Below are 26,085 nucleotides of genomic sequence, written 5' to 3'. Positions count from 1 at the left end.
ATAGAAGTAGAATTACTAGTTATTATATTTTTTGAAATGTATTTCTAGGGTTGGCCTAATGCAAMGTTCACGGTGGTCCTTAAAATCATGAATAAATACAATGAAATGTTTTGTTGTTTAGAACAGGTTAAAGTCAACTTGTGTATTGTCACATTTATATGGATGCATATGGTTTATCAATGAAATAACAATACCAACTCACGCCCCTTGCCTTGGAGGAGGAGGGACTTCTCAACTTCCATGCGCTGAARGATTGCAACAAGTCCCATGGTTGAAGGAGCAAGACGTGGATGGAGAAGCCCCTTGCGCGGCACACGTGGATGGAAAAAATATGTGGCAACCTGTTGATAACGGATTTATGACAATGGAAAAATGTGTAGGAGTAAAATGACAAAAGTGACAATAGACATTTTATTGAAAGAAGATCTTGTTCTTGCCGACGGCGAAGACATAGTAATAGGCTACCGCATTCCCATGGAATTCAAACTTTTAGGATAGTGGTAACAKATGTGTTAACTTTTATCTAGTAACGCTTCGGTGGCCTGCCGAGTCACACGTTTCTGTAAATGTGAAACAATATCAGAAATAATACAAATGGCACTGCGCGGTGAAACAATAGTCCTACAAAGCAAATACTTTCGTTATTATCCATGATAAACCAATAATCGTACAGGTAGCCTAGTACAGTATGATAACAGGTGTTTTCAGAGTAGTCAAAGAGCAGACTTGTTGGAATCCTTAAATAACTGTCAAACGTGCAAATAACTGGTCGGTAGGTAACCATTCACCAAGAAGAAGCCTATTTGAAATGGTCTACACTTTCTTTATTTACTGGGAAGAGATAACTTGGAAGACAGTTCAATTAAAGTCTCAGTTCACAATGAAACTGCTGAACTTACTTTGCGTTGTTGTCMGGTTGTGGAGGACATGCCTGACGAACGGAAACTGCCGGAACCTCTTCATTGACAGCTGTCATTGCTCCTCCGAGAGGTCCAAGAAGTTGGGCAGACAAACGTTCCGGGTGAAAGTGGTGTGTGATGATGTGGAATTACTGGACACTCTCCAACCCAGTTTCTTACCCAACAAAACTGTTTCCCTGTGAGTATGACATCAAGCAAACAACAAAACAGTAGTTGAACAAAGGTTGTTAAAAAGTTGTTGTCCAAGCAGGGCGCATCTTTGGTTTTAGAAGTGTGGGGGGGGGATTTTTAAATCAATATAAATAATAAATGGGGGGGGGGGGTAGATCAGCTTCAGTATTGCAGTAGATGAGGCTTCCTCATTGCAATTGCTGTATCATTTCCAATCTCTCATATATTTTTTGTAAATATATATTTTGAAATTATATTTTCTTTATTATTTCCCCTAACCCTACCATCTTCCTTGTTTGGAGTAACCTAATGGAACAACACTTAGGCTTCTACTTCCAGCTTATACATACTATATACATTTCACGCATAAGCATATTTTACATATTTCTCTTTGTTTGTTTTTAGTCCAATCCTTCAGCTCCACTCAACTCTCCCATCTATCTCTATTTGCATATATTTTCAACTGTGCTGTGAATTTTCAAAAGTTCGAACCTTTCTATTCTCATAGATTCTACATATTTTCATTAAAAAACGTTGTTTGCTAAGAGAATTATTATATATTGATAGATGACTATGACTTTTTAAATCACCCATCAGTGCTATTTGCAGAGGTGGACATTACTTGCGAGGGGGTCTGGGGGTTCTCCAATTTTGGGGGCCATCTATAGCACATTTCCTGCATATCTACACAATCTAATATGACTCATGTCCTTCTAGTCGTCTTATTTAGAAGAACAAAAAGTAAGCATAAATGCCGACAGTCATCAAGCTAGTAAGAGATATTAAATGTTTTTTAGTGATTGATAAGACTGAATAAGATCCATGATAATTCATTAATCAATATCGTGTTGCGCCTTACTAATAGCTTACAAAATGAACAACTCTTACGAATAAAGTACAAAGACATCCTCTTATATCAAATTTCAGCCAGACCGCCCAGCCAACCCGAGCCGGCTACAGCCCGACCCCCACCAGTCTAGTCAATAACTCAACTCTCTCCCCAACACAACTTCCTTCCCATCTTTTTTTAATGTCTCAATGGAAAGGTTTGGAAAACAAAAGTTGAATGKAAACACACATACACATTAACACACGGAAACAGTACACCCTCCATATAATTKATATCGTAGGCCTAATWCTACTGTAGAGATTTTTTTACTAGCTGGGTCCCCCCGTACTGCCCCTAGGGGTCCGCGSCCCTGTAGCGCCCCAACCCAACACACCCCACTCAGCTTTAGGATCTTAGTGAAACATTCATTATTGGTTTCAGGTGTGTTAGGCCAAGGCCAGAGTGACAACAGTACAGCAGACCCCCAGGGCCAGGACTGAGCAGCCCAGCAACTAGGAATTGCCTAAATGTGACCGAACGGCTAGATTCGGTCTTATGCAACCACATTTGAAACACTGTTTTTTACATTGGATAAAAGTAGAGACTCTGAGCTAGAAAAGTGTATATCATACACTACAGTTGAGCAACAATGGGGAAGTAATTCTGCTTTGAAAGTTGATAAACTTGTAACCTCACTTTTGAGAAAATGGCCCTTGATTGTTTTGGTACACCTACTGGATGGCTCTTCATTGTCTACACCCATTCAGCATCGTTCACACCCTTTAAAGCCTTAGCCCCCCACATCTCTTTAAGGATTCACATGTGAGGCCATGTACTAAACAACCAAAGATTTCACGACTAAAGGTTGGTTTATACTACGGGTTCGTAAATTTAATCTGGAGTGCCAGAGTGTGCTCAGAGTGCGCTCTGGGTGTTCGTAAACTCAGAGCGTTATCAGATTGTCAGTTCGTAAATACAGAGCGTTTCGCTTTAGGAGCGTTCAGAGCGCACACTGGACGCTCTGGCCGAGGAGTAAATCAAATCAAATAACATTTTATTGGTCACATACACATATTTAGCAGATGTTATTGCGGGTGTAGCGAAATGCTTGTCTTCCTAGCTCCAACAGTGCAGTAATATCTAACAATTCACAACAATACACACAAATCTAAAGTAAAAGAATGGAATRWAGAAATATATAWATATTAGGATGAGCAATGTCGGAGTGGCATTGACTAAAATACAGTAGAATAGAATACAGTATATACATATGAAATGAGTAAAGCACTATGTAAACATTATTAAAGCGACTAGTGTTCCATTATTAAAGTGACCAGTGATTCCATAACTATCTATATAGGGCAGCAGCCTCTAAGGTGCAGGGTTGTGTAACTGGGTGGTTGCTGGCTAGTGATGGCTTTTTAACAGTCTGATGGCCTTGAGATAGAAGCTGTTTTTCAGTCTTTCGGTCCCAGATTTGATGCACCTGTACTGACCTCGCCTTCTGGATGGTAACAGGGTGAACAGGCCGTGGCTCGGGTGGTTGATGTCCTTGATGATCATTTTGGCCTTCCTGTGACATCTGGTGCTGTCGGTGTCCTGGAGGGCAGGCAGTGTGCCCCTTGTGATGCATTGGGCAGACCGCACCACCCTCTGGAGAGCCCTGCGGTTGCGGGCAGTGCAGTTTCCATACCAGYCGGTGATACAGCCCGACAGGATGCTCTCAATTGTGCATCTGTAGAAGTTTGTGAGGGTCTTAAGGGCCTCCTCAGGTTGAAGAGATGCTGTTGCACCTTCTTCACCACACTGTCTGTGTGGGTGGACCATTTCAGATCGTCGGTGATGTGTACGGCACAGAACTTTAAGCTTTTCACCTTCTCCACTGTGGTCCCGTCGATGTGGATAGGAGCGTGCTGTCTCTGCTGTTTCCTGAAGTCCACGACCAGCTCCTTTGTTTTGTTTGATGTTGAGGGAGACGTTATTTTCCTGACACCACTCTGCCAGGGCCCTCATCTCCTCCCTGTAGGCTGTCTCGTCATTGTTGGTAATCAGGCCTACAACTGTTGTGTCATCTGCAAACTTGATGATTGAGTTGGAGGCATGTGTGGCCACGCAGTCATGGGTGAACAGGGAGTATGGGAAGGGGCTGAGCACGCACCCTTGTGAGGCCCCTGTGTTGAGGATCAGCAAAATGGAGATGTTTCCTACCTTCACCACCTGGGGGTGGACCGTCAGGAAGTCCAGGACCCAGTTGCACAGGGTGGGGTTCAGACCCAGGGGCCCAAGCTTAATGATGAGCTTGGAGGGTACTATGGTGTTGAAGGCTGAGCTATAGTCAATGAACAGCATTCTTACATAGGTATTCCTCTTGTCCAGATGGGATAGGGCAGTGTGCAGTTCGAAGACGATTGCATCGTCTGTGGATCTATTGGGGCGGTATGCAAATTGAAGTGGGTCTAGAATGTCAGGTAAGTTAGAGGTGATATGATCCTTAACTAGCCTCTCAAAGCACCTCATGATTACAGAAGTGAGTGCTATGGGGCGGTAGTAATTTAATTCAGTTACCTTTGCTTTCTTGAGTACAGGAACAATGGTGGACATCTTGAAGCAAAAGGGGACAGCAGACTGGGATAGGGAGAGATTGAACTTTTCTGTAAACACTCCAGCCAGCTGGTCTGCGCATGCTCTATGGACGTGGCTAGGGATGCCGTCTGGGCCGGCAGCCTTGCGAGGGTTAATACATTTAAATGTCTTACTCACGTCGGTCARGGAGAATGAGAGCCCACTGTCCTTGGGAACGGGCCACGTCGGTGGCACTGTGTTATCCTCAAAGCGGGCGAAGAAGGTGTTTAGCTTGTTTGGGGCATGACGTCGGTGTCCGTGACTTTCCCTTTGTAATACATGATTGTCTGTAGACCTTGCCACATACGTCTTGTGTCTGAGCCATTGAATTGCGACTCCACTTTGTCTCTGTACTGACATTTTGCCTGTTTTATTGCCTAATGGAGGGAATAAATACACTGTTTTTGTATTCAACAATATTCCCAATCACCTTGCCATGGTTAAATGCGGTGGTTTGCATTTTCAGTTTTGTGCGAATGCTGCAATCTATCCACGGTTTCTGATTTGTGTAGGTTTTAATAGTCGCAGTGGGAACAACATCCGCTATACACTTCCTGATGACCTCAGTAACTGTGTCAGTGTATATGTCGATGTTATTCACAGAGGCTACCGGGAACATATCCCTGTCCGCGTGATCAAAACAATCTTGAAGCATGGATTCCGATTGGTCAGACCAGCGTCGAATAGACCTTAGCACGGGTACTTCCTGTTTGATTTCTTACCTATAGAAAGGGATGAGCAAAATGGAGTCATTATTTGATTAGCCGAAGGGAGGGCGGGGGTGGACCTTGTAGGCATCCCGCAAGTTGGAGTAGTAGTGGTCGAGTGTTTTAGCAGAGCGAGTATTATAGTCAATGTGTTGATAGAACTTCGGTACCGCTCTGATATCCAAAAGTACTTTCCGGCTGTATGTAATAACGCAAAAACCTTTCTGGGCTAATAATGTAAGAAYTACCACATAAAAAAACGAAATACTGCAAAGTTGCTTAGGAGCTAGAAGCAGAGCTGCCATATCTGTCGGCGCCATCTTTCCAGTAGGGTTGATCCTAATGTTCTGACCTAACAACAGCAGTCAAGCACCCAAGCTACCTGGCTAATGTTGGCTAGCTTTCTAGCTACTTACAGACACAAATGAGAGAACAGCTCACTCTGACCACTTTATCGCCCTAGCAGAGCTGGTTAGGCTGTTTTTATGTTATCCAGAGTGTTGGTGACTGCAACTGTGCTGCTTGCAACAATTTAATTACGCTTTTTTGTCAACGCTTACTTACACCGGCCATATTCAGCGGGTGTTGAGCGTTTGTAAATTTGTCAGTTATTCTGCGCTCTGGCACACTCACATGAGAGTGCTCTGAAATCCGAGTAGATAACCAGAGCAAATTTACCAGCTACATCTATCCACAGTTGTCGCAGTGACATCATGAACATTCTATTGAAATGGTTACTTGCATAGTGGTCTTTTGTTTAGACATGTAGCTAGCTAGCTAAACAATGAACCATAATCCCAACTCATAATGTTACTACCCTGCATGAATCTGCAGGTAGCTAACCAACCAGGTTCCATGTAACCTAGCTAACATTAGGCTATAACTAGCAATGCAAATGACTCTAAAATACAAATAATATACTTACACAGATCATACACGTAATGTTAGCTGGCGAGCAGCCAGCTAAAGTTAGCTGGCTAGCTAAAAGTACACTTTAACTTGAAAGGAAAACAACTTTGTGACAAAATTATAACGGTTAATATCTGAAAATGTAGCTAGCTAGACTATCTTAGCCCTATACATGGCTGGATGCTTCTCCCTCTCTGTCATGGGTGCCTTGGTTGCTCTTAGTTTGAAGTTGTAATCCAGAGACAGGTGTTTTATACAACAGCCTTCTGTGTCTTCTTTTTTTCAACTCCCTCTGCATATTTGCAATAAAAAGCCAGACTTTTCTCCATCTCCTTAGCTATCATACTTTGGTCAGGGAGGTGTCCAAGAACCCGATGGTCTCTCTGACAGAGCATTCCAGAAGGACAACCATCTCTGCAGCACTCCATCAATCAGGGCTTTATGGTAGAGTGGCCAGACGGAAGCAACACATCAGTTGAAGGCACATGACAGCCCGCTTGGAGTTTGCCAAAAGGCACCTAAAGGACTCTCAGACCATGAGAAACAAGATTCTCTGATCTGATGAAACCAAGATTGAACTCTTTGGCATGAATGACAAGCGTCACTTTTGTAGGAAATCTGGCACGATCCCTACGGTGAAGCATGGTGGTGGCAGAATCCTGGTGTGGGGATGTTTTTCAGCAGCAGGGACTGGGAGTCAGGATCAAGGGAAATATGAACAGAGGAAAGTACAGAGAGATTCTTCATGAAAACCTGCTCCAGAGTGCTCAGGACCTGAGACTGGGGGCGAAGGTTCAACTTCCAACAGGACAACGACACTAAASACACAGCCAAGTTAACGCAGGAGTGGCTTCGGGTCAAGTCTCTAAATGTCCTTGAGTGGCCCAGCCAGAACCCATACTTGAACCCGATGGAATATCTTTGGAGAGACTTGAAAAAGCTCTAGTTATCTGATAGATAAGGGAGAAGGGCCTTGGTTATCTGATAGATAACTAGAGGCTAGAGCTGACCTGGCTGTGGTAGCTACTCACTGGTGTAGCTTATTCATTCACCTCAGTCGAGAGGGGATGAAACATTAGCTAACGTTACATGTCAGTTACACTACTAGCTCAGTACCGCGAATAAACACTAGTTGAGGTTTTTTTCTGTTACGTTAAACAGCAGTTTCCTTGCCAGCTACATTAGTGAACTAAAGAGCAGGCAGTTTCTGTTTTGCTAATTTTTACAACTCAGTGAGAGAGCGCAACACGTGCACACTGAACCATGCTCAACTCTCCTGTGCTGGTACAGCCCGCCTTCCAGAAGCTTTGCCTTCTCACAGCCTGTCAGAATCCAGTCGAATAGACGCTGCAAACAGCCTACCTAACTGCTCGGAGGCCTCCGCATGGTCCTAAAGCACACCGCAGCCGCGTTTCGTATCACATTCCAATGCTAAAACTGGGGGGGGACAAAAATGCAATTTCAGAATGTGGGGGGGACATGTCCCCCCGTCCCCTGTCCCCAGTGAAAGTTGCACCCCTGACCAAATATTTAGATAAATCATTCACCAGGCCACAATATTACAGCATCCATTAACCTTTGAGGGAAAAAAGGCAAGTTAATGCTCAGATTACCAATTACCAATAGTCTTACAAACACCATACATGGAATTGTAATAAATCATTATTTAATGTACTTTCCCTTCTGCCTATGCTCAGTAAATGTTGGTCACTGAAGTAGTTATATTGTGCCTTTTCCTTTGCATCCTTTTGACTGACCAGCTCTCTGCTAAAATTGCTGTCTTTTCAGCATTTTCCTCTCCAATATCTGGTGCACCATCTGTTATTTGTCAAAGGATGCTCAAAGAGACTAAATTTATGAAAAAGGAACCAACAAGAGGAATCGTATTCATTTTACAGGTACTGTCAGATTAAATAAGAGAACGCACTTTACAGTTTTGAGACCAATCACATACACCCTGCATGTGTGGAAATTGACTAGGTCTACTAGCCTTATAGACTGTTTTAGTCATGGAAGCTGTATGGAAAGGTGTTTCATTGAGGGAGAAAGAAGCAAATTTGGAAATTTAAAGAAGCGCCTCTATTCCAAACACTGTGGCAGAAGATTGTTGAAATATGCCTGTTTATGAGTAATAATGAATGGTGATAGCATCATGGATATTGAATAAAATTCTGAGCAGCGTTGGCCATTTCCAAGAAGGCGTAGCAGTGGGGATGTCTGTTTTGATTGTCTTGTCCCATCCCTTGTACATATCGTTTTTCTTRGTATATAATTCGTATATATTTGTATAATTTTTTTAATCTCCTTTTCCATCTACGGACTTAACATACTCTCCTGCAACCCGCCTCATGTGGTATGGATCTGCTATTTTTACACTTTTGAACCGGAACCCCCTTCTGAAGCTAGCCAGCTGACTAGTAGTTAGCCTGGAGCTATCCTTGAACTAGGCCAATCTCCCGGCTAGCTGAAGAGATTCCATCAAGCAATCCCTGGGCATCAATACCTCTTCTGCCAATTGACCTGGACCCTTTGCTGCCGACACGGAGCCCCACCGATCCYTCACGACTGGTCTACCGACGTAACCGTCCGAGGGGGTTTCTGTCCCGAAGTAAGCACCAGTTAGCCTGGAGCTAGCCTCGAGTTAGGCCCTTCTCCCGGCTAGACAAAGAATTCCATCAGATAATTCCTGGGCTTCAATACCTCTTCTGCCAATTGGCCTGGACCCTTTGATGCCAACACTGAGCCCCACCGATCCATCACGACTGGTCTGCCGACGTAACCGTCCGAGGGGGGTTTCAACAGACTCTTGTTGCGACGTCCCCCTTAGGCCCATCTGCTAGCCTGCTGCTAGCCCCGGCCTGCTAGCTGTCTGAATCGGCGTGCCTCCTGCTCGCCTAGCTACTCACTGGACCCACACATGCGGTGACCGCACCTGGCTTAAATGGTGCCTCTAGAGACAAAACCTCTTTCATCGTCACTCAATGCCTAGGCTTACCTCCAGTGTACTCACATCCTACCATACCCTTGTCTGTACATTATGCCTTGAATCTATTCTTCCGCGCCCAGAAACCTGCTCCTTTTACTCTCTGTTCCGAACTCACTGGACGACCAGTTCTTTTAGCCTTTAGCCATACTCTTGTGCTACTCCTCCTTTGTTCCTCTGGTGATGTAGAGGTTAACCCAGGCCCTGCAGCCCCCAGCATCACTCCCATTCCCCAGGCGCTCTCATTTGTTGACTTCTGTAACCGTAAAAGCATTGGTTTCATGCATGTTAACATTAGAAGCCTCCTCCCTAAGTTTTTTTTATTCACTGCTTTAGCACACTCCGCCATCCCAGATGTCCAAGCCGTGTCTGAATCCTGGCTTAGGAAGCCACCAAAAATCCTGAATTTTCCATCCCTAACTATAACATTTTCAGACAAGATAGAACTGCCAAAGGGGGCGGAGTTGCAATCTACTGCAGAGATAGCCTGCAGAGTTCTGTCATACTATCCAGGTCTGTGCCCAAACAATTCGAGCTTCTACTTTTAAAAATCCACCTTTGCCGCTCTCACCGTTGCCGCTTGTTATAGACCCCCTAGGCCCCCAATTGTGCCCTGGACACCATATGTGAATTGATTGCCCCCCATCTATCTTCAGAGTTTGTACTGTTAGGTGACCTAAACTGGGGCAATTAACACCCCGGCCGTCCTACAATCTAAGCTAGATATCCTCAATCTCACACAAATCATCAAGGAACCTACCGGTCACAACCCGAAATCCGTAACCATGGGCACCCTGATATCATCCTGACCAACCTGCTCTCTAAATACACCTCTGCTGTCTTCAACCAGGATCTCAGCGATCACTGCCTCATTGCCTGCGTACTGGGTCCGCGGTCAAACGACCACCCCTCATCACTATCAAACGCTCCCTAAAACACTTCATCGAGCAGGCCCGAGTATCCTGGAAGGATATTGACCTCATCCTGTCAGTAGAGAATGCCTGGTTGCTCTTCAAAAGTGCTTTCCTCTCCATCTTAAATAATCATGCCCCATTCAAAAAATGTAGAACTAAAAACAGATATTGCCCTTGCTTCACCCCAGACTTGACTGCCCTTGACCAGCACAAAAACATCCTGTGGCGTTCTGCCTTAGCATCGAATAGCCCCCGTGATATGCAACTTTTCAGGGAAGTCAGGAACCAATATACTCAGTCAGTTAGGAAAGCTATGGCTAGCTTTTTCAAACAGAAATTTGCTTCCGGTAGCAGTAATTCTAAAAAGTTTTTGGACACTGTAAAGTCCATGGAGAATAGGAGCACCTCCTCCCAGCTGCCCACTGCACTGAGGAAAGGAAGCACTGTCACCACCGATGAATCTACAATAATTGATCATTTCAATAAGCATTTTTCCATGGCTGGCCAAGCTTCCCACCTGGCTACCCCTACCCTGGCCAACAATCTCAGCACCCCCGCAGCAACTTGCCAAGCCCCCCCCCCCCCCCTCCGCTTCTCCTTCACCCAAATCCAGACAGCTGATGTTCTGAAAAACTGCAAAATCTGGATCCCTATTAATCAGCTGGGCTAGACAATCTGGACCCTCTCTATCTAAAATTATCGAATTGTTGCAACCCCTATTACTAGCCTAAAACAATCTCTCTTTCGTGTCGTCTGAGATCCCCAAGATTGGAAAGCTGCCCGGTCATCCCCCTCTTCAAAGGGGAGACACTCTAGACCCAAACTTTATAGACCTATATCCATCCTGACCTAGCTTTCTAAAATCTTGGAATGCCAAGTTAATAAATAGATCACCGACCATTTCGAATCCCACCGTACCTTCTCCACATGCAGTCTGGTTTCCGAGCTGGTCAGGGTGCACCTCAGCCACGCTCAAATCACTAAATGATATACCGCCATCGAAAAAGACAGTACAGTGCAGCCGTCTTCATGACCTGGCCAAGGCTTTCGACTCTGTCAATCACCACATTCTTATCGGCAGACTCAATAGCCTTGTTTCTTCAAATGACTGCCTCGCCTGGTTCACCAACTACTTCTCAGATAGAGGTCAGGTGTCAAATTGGAGGGCATGGTGTCCGACCCCTGGCAGTCTCTTTGGGGTGCCACAGGGTTCAATTCTCGGGCTGATTCTTTTCTCTGTATATATCAATGATGTCGCTCTGCTGCTGGTGATTCTCTGATCCACCTCTACGCAGACGACACCTCTTGTATAACATTGGCCCTTCTTTGGACACTGTGCTAACAAACCTCCAAACGAGCTTCAACGCCATACAACACTCCTTCCGTGGCCTCCAACTGCTTTTAAAGCTAATAAAACTAAGTGCATGCTCTTCAACCGATTGCTGCCCGCACCCTCCGCCCGACTAGCATCACTACTCTGCACGGTTCTGACCTAGAATACATGGACAACTACAAATACCTAGGTGTCTGGCTAGACTGTAAACTCTCCTTCCAGACTCACATTAAGCATCTCCAATCCAAAATTAATCTAGAATCGGCTTCCTGTTTCGCAACAAAGCCTCCTTCACTCATGCCGCCAAACATACCCTCGTAAAACTGACTATCCTAACCGATCCTTGAGTTCGGCGATGTCATTTACAAAATAGCCCCAGTGCCATCCGTTTCATCAGTGCCATCCGTGCCATCCGTTTCATCACCAATGCCCCATATACTACCCTCCACTGCGACCTGTATGCTCTCGTTGGCTGGCCCTTACTACATATCCGTCGCCAAACCCACTGGCTCCAGGTCATCTATAAGTCTTTGCTAGGTAAAGCCCCGCCTTATCTCAGCTCACTGGTCACCATAGCAACACCCACCCGTAGCACGCGCTCCAGCAAGTACATTGCACTGGTCAGCCCCAAAGCCAACACTTCCTTTGGACGCCTTTCCTTCCAGGTCTCTGCTGCAAATGACTGGAACGAATTGCAAAAATCTCTGAAGCTGGAGTCTGATATCTCTCTCTCTAACTTTAAGCATCAGCTGTCTGAGCAGCTTACGAATCACTGTACCTGTACACAGCCAATCTGTAAATAGCACACCCAACTACCTCATCCCCATATTATTACTTACCCTCTTGCTCTTTTGCACCCCAGTATCTCTTCTTGCACATCATCATCTGCACATCTATCACTCCAGTATTAATGCTAAATTGTAATTATTTTCACCTCTATGGCCTATTTGTTGCCTACCTCCCTACTCTTCTACATTTGCACACACTGTACATAGATTTATTTTAAAAAATATTAAAATAAATTATTTTAAAAAATATTTTATTTTGTGTTATTGACTGTACGTTTGTTTATGTGTAACTCTGTGTTGCTGTTTTTGTCGCACTGCTTTGCTTTATCTTGGACAGGTCGCAGTTGTAAATGAGAACTTGTTCTCAACTAGCCTACCTGGTTAAATAAAGGTGAAAAAATATATATATATTTAATGTAAACAAAGTAATTCCGCTGCTCTAAGATACATGATTAATTATGCACCAAGGCTAATCTTGTCTTCACTTTCTTAAACTGTTGTTGCAGTTGTGCCTGGAGGCATTACCAAGTTTTGATTGGAGGAAGTGTTCTTCACTGACAATATTGGGTCACGGTCATGTTTAAAAAGTCAGTGTTTATATTGTAAAGCTCATAAATGGTAAATGCCAGACTAAATTAAGCCAGACTAAATTAATTATCCCCTGAAATAGCATAAACATTGTCTCTTTGTCCAATCAATGCCTCTTGGCAGGAAATGAGGAATACCCTTCATTGCAACAACCGTTTACAATTCAAATAGTCTACTCTTTTTCAGAATACAAATTACAAATCCTTTTTAACGTTACATTTAAGGTGATACATATAATGCTCAKTGTCTTTCCCCTTGGTCAACAAGCCTCCAGCAGGCCTCTTGTTTGGCCAGGAAGCAGTTTTCCTGCATTAGGAAATGTGACCTTTGTCGGGCCGAAGTGGCCTCCCATGTCTCCCTTTTGTTTAGACGTGCTGTGAAAATAAACAGATATGAGAGGAAAATAGGCTATGCACATCATGTGACTTACACTGAGTGAATTCCCTTACTAGTAGATGTCTCCTAATGCATCCCCTAGGCCTCCTTCATTGTTCCTTTTATTCACTTCACCTCTCCAGACAACAAGTTCTGTATTAGTGACCTTCTTTATTGTGGCACTTACAGTACGTTTTCCTAAAGTAGATGCATTCTATTCACAAATCGTYTATAGTGGTTGTAATTAAGTGGCAGCACCGTCCCTATGTCTTTTACTTTTACTTACTATTTATTACATATTCCCAATGCAGTATAAAACAACTTCAAACATAACAAATTGGAAAGAAAATGGATTGTTTGTGAAATGTCCATAATTCTTWGCAGCTCTAGAGCAGCAGGAGCCCTCTATTAACACCTCTGCATGTTTCCCTCTCCGACACGTGAAAGAAGTTGCTCCGGAGTTGGAGTGGAGRCTGACAGCTCTGTTGACCTTGACCTATCTGGTGTAATCGTTTCAGCGGCAAGTATGAGAAAGAGAGAGAGGCACTGTGTCTCTGTGGAGAACAGTAGCAGAGATTGTAGCTGACACCTGTCTCAGGCAATGCACTGGCTAGGGAACATAGCACTGGCCTAAGAGAGAAGAGAGACAGAGAGAGGAAGAGAGAAAGTCAGAGAGAGAAGCTGAGGGCATATGGACGGAGGGAGGGAGGGAGAGGGAGAAAATGAGAGAAAAYCATTTAGAGGGATAGAGGGAGTGACAGGGATAGAGACTTGGAAAGAGTGACACAGAAGAAATGCACAGGGAGACAGGAAGTGTTGTGAAAAGAGATGTTTGGGATGGTGAGATGGAAGGAGCAATAGGGAGAACATGACAGGGAAACACAAACATTGTCTTTGCAGGCGGCTGTTGTTGCTCAGTCACAGTTGAAATGCAAACCTACCCGGCGAACAAGATTTGATCTACTTTTAGATATTGTATGTGACAAGGCGTGTGCTCTGCACTTGCAAAGCTGACAGCAAAGAGAAGTTTGGACTTCTTCGTCCGTCTCCTTCTCACAGATTTGCAGTGCAACTGTTCTGTCAGATTTTTTCCCTTGTCAGAATCCGCAAAAAAGAAAATTGCAGTATATGCATGCATGTACTAACTGTAGGTAATGTAGCATAAGCATGCATAACTTTTTTTTTTCAGATGCCAACGATAATCTTCTTTTGGATTTGGACATCCTCTACGAAAGAACCACAAATAGCTCCTCAAAACCACCAAAGACTATTCTCTCCAAATTGATGCTTGTGGAAAGGAAAATGAGTGCATTGGATTTGGCTTCTGGTTGGGGTATTTGCGTACCATCACTGTGGGGGCGAAGTCATTGATTTACTTATTGATGAAGCCAATGACTGATGTGGTGTACTTCTCAATGCCATCAGAGGAATCTCGGAACATATTCCAGTCTGTGCTAGAAAAACAGTCCTGTAGTTTAGCATCTGCTTRATCTGACCACTTTTTTATTGATCTAGTCACTGGTGCTTCCTGCTTTAATTTTTGCTTGTAAGCAGGAATCAGGAGGATAGAATTATGGTCAGATTTACCAAATGGAGGGCGAGGGGGAGCTTTGTTTCCGTCTCTGTGGGTGGAGTAAAGGTGGTCCAAAGTTTTTTTTTCTCTGTTTGCACATTTAACATGCTGATAGAAATTTGGTAAAACGGATTTAAGTTTCCCTGCATTAAAGTCCCTGGCTAATAGGAGCTCCGCCTCTAGGTGAGCGTTTTCTTGTTTGCTTATGGTGGAATACAGCTCATTCAATGCTGTCTTAGTGCCAGCCTCTGACTGTGGAGGTATGTAAACAGCTATGGAAAATACAGTTGAAAACACTAGGTAGATAGTGTGGTCTACAGCTTATCATGAGATACGGCTCCCGAGTGGGACAGCGGTCTAAGACACTGCATTTCAGTGCAAGAGGCYTCACTGCAGTACCTGGTACCTGGTTCAAATCCAGGCTGCATCACATCTGGCTGTGATTGGGAGTCCCATAGGGCYGCGCACAATTGGCCCAGCGTCATCCTGGTTTGGGCGGGGTAGTCCGTCATTGTAAAAAATAATTTGTTCTGAACTGACTTGCCTAGTTAATTAAAGGTTAAAATAATTTTTAAAAGACTCTATCTCAGGCGAGCAACAGCTCGAGACTTTCTTAGATATCGTGCACAAGCTGTTATTTACAAAAATACATAGTCCGCCGCCCCTTGTCTTACCAGACGCCGCTGTTCTATCCTGCCGGTGCAGCGTATAACCAGCCAGCTGTATGTTGATAGTGTCGTCGTTCAGCCACAACTCCGTGAAGCATAAGATATTACAGTTTTGAATGTCCCGTTGGTAGTTTAATCTTCCGCGTAGGTCATCTATTTTATTGTCCACAGATTGCACGTTTGCTTGCAGAATGGAAGGAAAATACCAGCGACGCTCCCCATCCAACCTGACAGAGCCTGAGAGGATATGCAGAGAAGATTGGGAGAAACTCCCCAAATACATGTGTGCCAAGCTTGTAGTGTCATACCATAAAAGATTAGAGGCTGTAATRGCTGCCAAAGGTGCTTCAACAAAGTACTGAATAAAGTGTCTGAATACTTATGTATTTTTATATATATTTGTAATAATGACAATTACAACAATACTGAATGAACACTTATTTTAACTTAATATAATACATAAATAAAATCAATTTAGTCTCAAATAAATAATGAAACATGTTCAATTTGATTTAAATAATGCAAAAACAAAGTGTTGGAGAAGAAAGTAAAAGTGCAATATGTTCCATGTAAAAAAGCTAACGTTTAAGTTCCTTGCTCAAAACATGAGAACATATGAAAGCTGGTGGTTCCTTTCAACATGTGTCTTCAATATTCCCAGTTAAGAAGTTTTAGGTTGTAGTTATTATAGAACTATTTCTCTCTATACCATTTGTATTTCATATACCTTTGACTATTGGATGTTCTAATAGGTACTTTAGTATTGCTAGCCTAATCTCGGGAGTTGATAAAATGAAGTCATAAACAGCGCAACGCTTGAAGCACAGCGAAGAGCTGCTGGCAAATGCACGAAAGTGCTGTTTGAATTAATGTTTACGAGCCTGCTGCTGCKTACCACCGCTCAGTCAGACTGCTCTATCAAATCATAGACTTAATTATAATATAATAACACAGAAATACGAGCCTTAGGTCATTAATATGGTCAAATCCGGAAACTATAATTTCGAAAACAAAACTTTTATTCTTTCAGTGAAATACGGAACCGTTCCGTATTGTATKTAATGGGTGGCATCCTTCAATGTTATGTCATAATTATGTAAATATTCGGGCAAATTAATTARGTCTTTGTTAGGAAGAAATGGTCTTCACACAGTTCGCAAAACAAGCCAGGCGACCCAAACTATACCCTGACTCTGCTTGCACAGAACGCAAGAAAAGTGACACATTTTCCCTAGTTAAAAGAAATTCATGTTAGCAGGCAATATTAACTAAATGTACAGGTTTAAAATATATACTTGTGTATTGATTTTAAGAAAGGCATTGATGTTTATGGTTAGGTAAACATTGGTGCAACGACAGTGCTTTTTTCGCGAATGCACTTGTTAAATCACCTTTTGGCGAAGTAGGCTGTGATTCAATGACAAATTAACATGCACCGCATCGATTATATGCAACGCAGGACAAGCTAGATAAACTAGTAATATCATCAACCATGTGTAGTTAACTAGTGATTATGTTAAGATTGATTGTTTTTTATAAGATAAGTTTAATGCTAGCTAGCACCTTACCTTGGCTCCTTTCTGCACTCACATAACAGGTAGTCAGCCTGCCACGCAGTCTCCTCGTGGAGTGCAATGTAATCGGCCATAATCGGTGTCCAAAAATTCCGATTGCAGATTGTTATGAAAACCTGAAATCGGCCCTAATTAATTGGCTGTTCCGATTAATTGGTCGACCTCTAGTCTGAATACTTTCCGAATGCCCTGTAGCACATTTTCATCTGTAGTCCCTGGGCGGTGTGATCCATGGCATTGTGGGCCACGGTCACACTGTGGAGGAAAGCGGGGCTGTTAGTGATTGTCTGGATGGAAGTGATCAGGAGGTCATGTCTGGTGCTTGACCAGTACAAGGACATCCTTCACATTATTCTGGGAATGGCATTGTAATGTAGATAATTCATAGATGGGGTTGCAGCCAGGGAAGGCAACCCAATAACAGTGGGACTGATAGGAAGTGCTTTAGCATATGCCTTATCTTCCCCACTCATCATGACATTTGATTGTTTACCTTTGTTAGACTAGCAATGTGAGGTCCGTWTGAATGATAGATCAGCTATYAAACTAGCAGACAGATTAGTCTAACATTACTTGTATCATTTCTGATCCCCCCTTTGAATCTTTTTATTATTTGCCCCTACCACCCACTTCCCTGGTTGGAGGACCTGTTTGAAAACATACACAAATCTCTCTCTGTATATATATACATACAGTGCCTTCAGAAAGTATTCATACCCCTTGACTTATTCCAGATTTTGTTGTATTACCGCCTGGATTCAAAATGGATTAAATCATTTTTCCCACCCATCTACACACAATACATTACTTTTCATAATGACAAAGTGAAAATATGTTTTTACAAATTTTTGAACATTTATTGGAAATAAAATACAGAAATATCTTATTTACATAAGTATTCACACCCCTGAGTCAATACATGTTAGAATAATCTGTCTTTCTGGGTAAGTCTCTAAGAGCTTTGCACACCTGAACTGTAAAATATTTGCACATTACTTTTTTWAATTCTTCAAGCTCTGTGTAGTTGGTTTTTGATCATTGCTAGACAATCATTTTCAAGTCTTGCCATAGTTTTTCATGCCGATTTAAGTCAGAACTGTAACTAGGCCACTCAGGAACAATATATATGTCATCCTGGTAAGCAACTCCAGTGTATTTTTGGCCTTGTGTTTTAGGTTATTGTCCTGCTGAAAGGTGAATTCATCTCCCAGTATCTGGTGGAAATCAGACTGAACAAGGTTTTACTCTAGGATTTGGCCTGTGCTTAGTTTCATTCCGTTTATTTTGATCCTAAAAAACTCCCTAGTCCTTGCCAATGACAAGCATACCCATAACATTATGTAGCCAACACCATGCTTGAAAATATGAAGAGTGGTACTTAGTAATGTGTTGTGTTGGATCTGCCCCAAATTAAACGCTTTGTATTCAGGGCATGAAGTAAATTTCTTTGCCACATTTATTGCAGTTTAACTTTAGTGCCTTATTGCAAGCAAGATGCATGTTTTGGAATATTTTTATTCTGTTCAGGGTTCATTCTTTTTTTTCTCTGTCATTTAGGTTAGTTAGTATTGTTGAGCAACTACAATGTTGTTGATCCATCCTCAGTTTTTTCCTATCACAGCTATTACATTTTTTTTACTTTTTTAAAGTCACTATTGGCCTCATGTTGAAATCCCTGAGAGGTTTCCTTACTCTCTGGCAGCTGAGTTAGGAAGGACGCCTGTATCTTTGCCATTTTTGTATTGATACACCATTAACATATGGAGCCCCCACCCCCCAAACCTCTTAAACAATTACCTGTTGCATCTGCATCACACATTAAAGTTATTGTGCATACATGGTTTATTTTTGTATGCATAGCTGACTATTATATTTTAAATGAAAGAAATGCTCATACCTTTGTCTTACTGTACACCAAATCTGGTGTTATTGTATGTCATATTGTAATGTCCAATTTAAAGACAAGAAGTTGCATGAATAAGAATCAAATSAAATAACTAAAGTAAGTGTTTTGTTGAAAACAATGTAATGTACTGGTTTTCATACTGTAAATGAACTTGCAGCCTTGAATCACTTCCGTATTGTGGTGGTGAATAAAACCAAAATGAATATAGAACTGTTGTTTCCGAAAAAGTTTATAATTAATGTTGTTGTATTGTACTGGAACAAATAACAACAAACTATAATTTAATAGGTTCAAATAAGAAAAAAAGTTACAATAGGATTCTAATCGGGGTGACAAAAACCAATAGGATCCAATTGGATTCCTTTTTATTTCCAATAGGAACAAAGTAGTCTAATAGGATTCTGATAGAGGTGACACAAAATCSTATAGGATTGCGAGAATCRTATAGGATCCAYTYGGATTACATTTAAATTCCAATAGAAAATAAGTAGTCKAATAGGATTCTGATAAGAGGCGACACAAAATCCTATAGGACTGTGAGAATCCTATAGGATTCTATGGAAAAATTCACAAATTGTAATAATTCACTAAATTTTGGGACTATGGCAAAGCACCCTGTGCCAGTCTGTATCAGTTATACTTAGTGCTCACATTGGTGGTGGCGACAGGCATATTCTCTCTTCTGCACACAGTTGTTGACATTCCAGTGTCTGTCATGGAACATATCCACACAGTTCTCTCCTCCCACGTACCCAGGGTTGAAGGCTTCGTTGGGCTCATTGGGCGCCCAGTTTAGGAAAGCCAAGGACTGCATGTCTGTCCAACTCCAACCAACTGGAAACAGTGGAAATCACTAACACAATAATAAACACTTTTATTCGTTTTTTTATTAGTTGTATGTATGGGATACACATGGTATGCACCGTCCAAAGAAATACTTACTTGAGGTATTGTGTATTAGGCCAGTGACACAAAATCTAAATGTAATCCATTTTAAATCAGGCTGTAACATAACAAAATGTTATATGAATACTTTCTGGGTATATGAATACTTTCTGGGTATATGAATACTTTCTGGGTATATGAATACTTTCTGGGTATATGAATACTTTCTGAAGGCACTGTATAGCCTCCCCCTATTTGTACTGGACTGGAATCCCTCTTATCTTAATTCTACCCCTCAGATGTCAACAGACTAACCCATCTTTCCCAGTATATCACCATGTTACTATTTCCTTTTGCTATACATCCTTCTATTTTACTGTGATGTCTTACAAGGGTCTTGAACCTCTCTATTTGGACCATTTCAACAGCGATTGCCCTAAAAATACATACTTTATGTTAGAGTACAATCATATTTCCCATTGATTGATCGTGTTTTTTCAGGTCTCCTCACAGTACTGTTTGTAGGTCCATTTCAACACAGACATTATGACTCAACAACCACTCCCGGACCTGAACAAATGGGTCTTTCCTCTATCAGTACATTAAAGTTTAGCAGTGGCCTTGCTTATGAGAGATGGCATTTTTTGTCCTCGTGCACTGTTTTTGGTGTGCTATCTATAAATCTATTTCCTTGCGTTCCTAGCTCTCTCGTTCCTCAGGTGGTGTTTCCGTCCGCTCCGCTCTGTTCTAAGTGGTTTATCATGAATATTTAATAGACATGCACGCGAAGCCCCTCTATGTTCTCTGTGCATTTTCACACAGACGCCTCTGTTAGCAAGGATGGAGCAGAGAGTGAATACCTCTCGGTCCGCAAAAGGCCGCAGTTCAATACGCTTCATGCAGGCCTTTAAAGGGCGACTACACTTTCTGATTTGGCCTCGTTAGATTTGGGTAATTAAGAAATGGTTGGTTTTGGGGTGTGGTTTGATGTGGGTGTCTCGTGTGTGTTTGTAGGTGGGAAGAGTTAGCCAAATTCTTTCACTAATTAGCTTCAGCCGGCTGGTGTGTGACCGTGGCGAAGTTGGTTTGATGTTGGATAGTCTATCTCTGGGGCTAGTTCGGGGGACCGTCAATAAATGACACAATGTAAATGGCACAATATTGTCATTTTGCACATCTTTTAGTTTTCTCATTAAATTAAAGTTATTGAAATTTGGAGCTATTGACATTTTAACATATTGTCCCATGTACATTGTGTAAATTACCAATGGTCTCTAACTAGCCCCATATGGATATCCTATGGTACAATGTAGAGAATCATTGTACCATAWACCACTGTGAAATATATATTTTCTATAACCAAAAATATAGTKTTTTCAGATCTACCCCTTCTTAGACTTGCTTTCAATGAGAATGACAGCTATAACTCAGATTTCTATGTGAATTTGGTCYGGTTGCCAAAAAGTTACATATTGCAGCTTTACGGCAATTATATTATATGACTGTTGCCTCCCGTTTAAGTTAATTGTGATGGTAATGACGTTGGTCTTATAAAAATATTAAATAAAAAGTGTTGACAGTGCTGAGTAAYAACWTAAACATATAAACAGCAGCTCTTTGCTGTATTCGTTGACAGTCTCTCTCTCTAGTCATAGTTTTAGACGTTTTGAAATCTCACAGTGTCAACTTTGCTGTAGCTTTCTTTTATGCCTGCTACGTTATTGCAGACAAGGTAATCGGAGCCATCCAATTGGCCAGCGGTAGGCCTATAGTGCACTTGAGTTTCTCTCTGGGCCCGCCGGGAAGGCCGAGTTTGTACCTCCACTGAAACCTTGTTTTTGTCAAATACTATATCTGTTTGGGCTTCTTAACAACTGCACCCCGGGCGCTGATGACGTGGACGTCGATTAAGGCACCCCCCCGCACCTCTCTGATTCAGAGGGGTTGGGTTAAATGTTGAAGACGCATTTTGGTTGAATGCATTCAGTTGTGCAACTGATTAGCTATCCCCTTTCCCTTCCCTTTCTTGCGTCAATTTGCAGAGTACAAATGATTTATAATTATGTTCCGGCCCCCTGACCATCCGCTTAAAGAAAAGTCTAGTTAATGACCCCTGCAATATACAGTCGCAGGAGATTGTGACTGAAGCTACTATGGTCTGTTTCTCTCTCCCTCGCCATCTCCCAATGCTTTTATCCAGTGCCCTTAGTGAAGGTTTGGAAAGTGACAGGTTCATCTTTAGACTAGTGCCCTTTCCAGTAATAATCTCCCAAGCCCATGGGAAATGGTTCTTGGAAATCAMCCCTTTTTTCTGCAAAAGCTATCATGTCCCCAAAATGCTACTTTAGGGTCCATAAAATCCAGGGACTCAGAAGTCAGGCTTATCCATTACCCTGTATGATAACCCTTCCAAAGCCTTAGGCCTTATACCTTTATCACACTTGACATTGACCCACAGTAGCAAGACCACAACTTGAGGCATCTCTACTACCTGTGGCTATGATGGTTTGTTGTGAGAGATGTATCTAGACTGTGTGCTATTGTTACGCAGCTTGAAGTGGTTTGTTGTTGTTGTTGGTGGTCTATAGTGTAATTGTTCGGCTCTCCAAGAAGCCACACTTCTCAGTGCCCAGTACTGAATCATGTCAAGCCGCTAGCTTTCTCTGGAAAATACTTGTTAGCCCACTTGTTATCATTGGGTGTCAAAAGCTGTGTTATAATTTATGTTTTGGTTTCAAAGGACACCCTGATCAGTTTTGCTTTATGAGATGATAATGACTCGCAGCGCCAGAGTTCGTGACCATTGGGGGAACGAAAATCGTGTAAATCACACAATGCCCTCGAAAATGAAAGAATGTGGCCAAACGTAGTGCGAGTGTGGACCGTATGAAAATATTAAGCAAGGGAAATACAAGGATACTCTCTGGTCTGTGATCCCTACCTCCTCGGCTTCACCATTGAGCAAATACCAAGGTTATTTACGCTGTCATAAGTCTGCTGAGGTGCAGGCAGCCCAACCTTTGGAAGCATGTTTTGTTTTCCCGACGTCGGTTTGAGACGTTGTAAAACACCGCGATTAAAAGCCTGTGGTGTGCTGCTTCTGTCGCAGGGTGTGATCACAGTAGGAAACAAATTAACTCCCTCCCTGGCTCAGCACTGCCGGGGCCTCAGCACACATGCAGCACCACTTACTCAGTGTGCAGTCTGCTCTGTGTATGTCACCCTCTCAAATTTCAAACAATTCCAAACCACATCACACGTTGCTCAACCATCGATACTTTGTGATTTTGTCTTAGTAAATGGAATTGACTATTTGAAATGTTCCATGCCCCTCAGTGTAAGCCTTACAATGATAGGAAAATAAAGTGGGTTTTGCAAGGATACTGATTTGCAATAATAAAGCCAGCTTCTTTTGAGGAAACCGTTTTATGGTCACAGAGTGTACTACCTCCTTAGTCCTGTGGGACGGTGACATATGCAGATGTGCTCAGCTGTCAGCCAGGGCCTATTTGAAGTTCCGCTATTACCCACAAGAACTCCAGAGAAATGTCTGTTTTGCTTCCAAAGTCAATGTTAGTCGATATGAAATATGTTATTTTGGTTAGCTGTGCATAGTAACTCGATATTATAGGATAACAGAGGGTTTGCGATGTTTGAAGAGAAGTGGCTGGAAACCATGGGGCCGTGCCTATCTGAATGTTTGTAATWGTTCACATTCTGATCTTTACRCTACTTGGTCCCCATGATTGGAGCACAACAGATTAAGTTATTTTGGTTTCTGCACTTTTATAATAATACAGTCAAATGTCTCTCGTGTACGGCTGGCTTCGTTCTATAATGGTGCTTTTTGAATTGAACCTCAGAGAAATACCCCAACTGTCTGTGGTCAGAGAGCAAAATGAAAGCCAGGGTTGTTCACCAAGTTCAACCAATCAGAACAACACACAAGTCCAGTGAGAAACGGATCTAACCCCTTGTTCAAACAAGAAAGAGAAATTACAACATTTAAGCCATTTCAGGAAAACATAACTTTTGAAATTGTCATGTCAGCCTATGTTTGTGTGTGTGTGTGCGTGTGTTTGCGTATGCATGCGTGTACATAATGTGCATGCTCCTCTCGCGGTTAGTGCTAATCAGAGAAACACAGAGAGCTATGACATAGACCATTTGCTCAAGCCCAGCGAGACAATATTCAATGTGTCTGTTCCCCTGAAAGCACCTCATCCTAGGAGAACATAATTGTGATCATGGAAATATAAAGTTGGAAGGACACTAGAATTTGGTTATGCACTGTTTACGTAATGTACAATTATGTTTTGCCTCTGATTTCCTGGACGTTGTGCAGAGGCCTGAGAGAGGCATGTGGGGCTGCTTTCCTCTGCCTACACAGAGCAGGACACGCTCGAGTTTGCACAAACAGAGGCTGCCTGTACCTCAGAGGGGGGCTCTGCCCATACAGGGAGGATGGGGAACACGGAGGAGAGATCTGACAGTACACAGTGCACTTAAACACATGAGTACAGAGTGCATACTAGTTTTCTGTTCAAAGCAAGGTGAGCAACCTTTGTTTGGTTGTTTAGAGTCAAGGCATTTGGAGGTTTTCAAAAAATACTTTTTGAATGAGCTTCTGCTTTTGAAAGTCACATCTGTGTTTTCAGGTTTAGATTATTTGATCAAATAGTCTCACCCCCAGACCCAATTGACTCTGTAACCTTGTGACTGTTTAGATTTTCCTCCCTACATCGCTTTCTATCAGATGGAATCTAAACTGACAGAGACCCAATAAGATATTGATGTCTAAAACAACAATAAAAGTTKTTATGAACTGTTGCTTACTCAGTTTTAGGCTCCCCTCGGCGTTGTATTAGTGTTGCATTTTCTCACTGAGCTTAGATAAAGGCAATTCCACAGTAGTGACAGACCAGCTCAAATCGGTCTTGGGTAGCAAAATTTGATTTATTTTTTATTTTTTACATTGGATAAAAGTAGAGACTCAGAGCTACAAAATGGTATATCATAGACTGCAATTGAGGAACAATGGGAAAGTAATTCTGCTTTGAATGTTGATCAACTTTCAAAGAAAAGGGCCTTGAAGGTTGTGGTACGTAAAGGAGTGCTCTCCTTCGTCTACACCCATTCAGCATTGTTCACACCCTCTTAAGCCGGCCCCACCCATCTCTTTAAAGGATTCGCATGTGAGGTCAGGTGCTAAACAGTGAGTGGTGTAGTAAAGATTGAGACTAAAAGTGGTAGCCTACATTAAGGAACAATTCCATGTAAACATAGTATCCAGATAAAAAAAAAAGTCATAAATATGAGACACTTACCCAGACACCCTTGTCTAAATTGATGGGTCATGTGAAATAAATGCTATAACCCCCAGCCACATCCAGTGGTGGAAAAGGTATTACATTATCATAGAGTAAAAGTATAAATCTTTTCAAATTCCTTATATTAAACCAGACGGCACAATTATTTTATTTTTTCTGTTTTATTGACGATAGCATAGGGCACACTCCAACACTCAGACAATTTACAAGCTAAGCATTTGGGTTTAGTCAGTCAACCAGATCAGAGGCAGTAAGGATGATCTCTCGAGAAGTGTGTGAATGTAACAAGTACTTTTGGGTGTCAAGGAAAATGTATTGAGTAAAAAAGTACATTATTTTCTTTACAAATGTAGTGAAGTAAAAGTAGCCAAAAATATAAAATAGTAATGTACAGATACCACAAAAAACTACTTAAGTACTTCACACCAGTACATTAACATACTTTATAATGTATACTGTTACACATGCACTTACCACATAGTATTCCATACATTAGTTAAGGCCATACAACCTGAGTTGAAACCTGAGTGAGGCACACATGTACAGTACATAAACAGATGCATGCACCATATATTTATGTGGTGGACACTTGATATTGTTGTGGTATGTCAAAAAAAATCATGTTACGACCACACATATCAATAAATATTTATTTATTTTCCTAAGTGGATGGTCTCTGCAGAAGGTGTAAACAGTACAGCCAAATGGTTACTTGCATAGTAGCAATATCAGAAATAGATAGTGTCAATATAAATAACATATACAGTATGTACAAGAACAATATCAATAACGATATCAGTGATAGACGAGGTGGTTATATGCATACAATCAGGGGTAAAGTGGCTGAGCAGCAGGATAAAAAAAAAATGGAGCAGCAACGTCTGTCGTGTGTGTTAGGAGAGAGTCATTTGAATAGAGGCACTGCAGATAGTGCTGATGACTGGTCTGTCCGAACCACGCATGAACAAGGGAATCTATATTCGGAGAGCCTGTTTCTGTCCTGCCCTTGA

At 42.1% G+C, this 26,085-nt stretch overlaps 1 protein-coding gene across 1 annotated transcript in view; it reads left to right on the top strand.

Moving 5' to 3' along the window:
* The first annotated feature begins 216 nt into the window (after positions 1 to 216).
* LOC111951994 (adhesion G protein-coupled receptor A3-like) overlaps positions 217 to 26,085 on the top strand; it is a 150,349-nt gene continuing 124,480 nt past the window's right edge. Inside the window, exon 1 of the mRNA XM_023970395.3 lies at positions 217 to 1,098. Coding sequence (XP_023826163.2) covers positions 809 to 1,098 — 290 coding nt within the window. The 5' untranslated portion in view covers positions 217 to 808. The remainder of the gene's footprint in view (positions 1,099 to 26,085) is intronic.

Source organism: Salvelinus sp. IW2-2015, linkage group LG25 (genome assembly GCF_002910315.2).
Source record: "Salvelinus sp. IW2-2015 linkage group LG25, ASM291031v2, whole genome shotgun sequence".
Lineage (NCBI taxonomy): Eukaryota > Metazoa > Chordata > Actinopteri > Salmoniformes > Salmonidae > Salvelinus > Salvelinus sp. IW2-2015.
The sequence above is the reverse complement of the archived record's forward strand: the minus strand, read 5'-3'. Positions and strand labels throughout refer to the sequence as shown.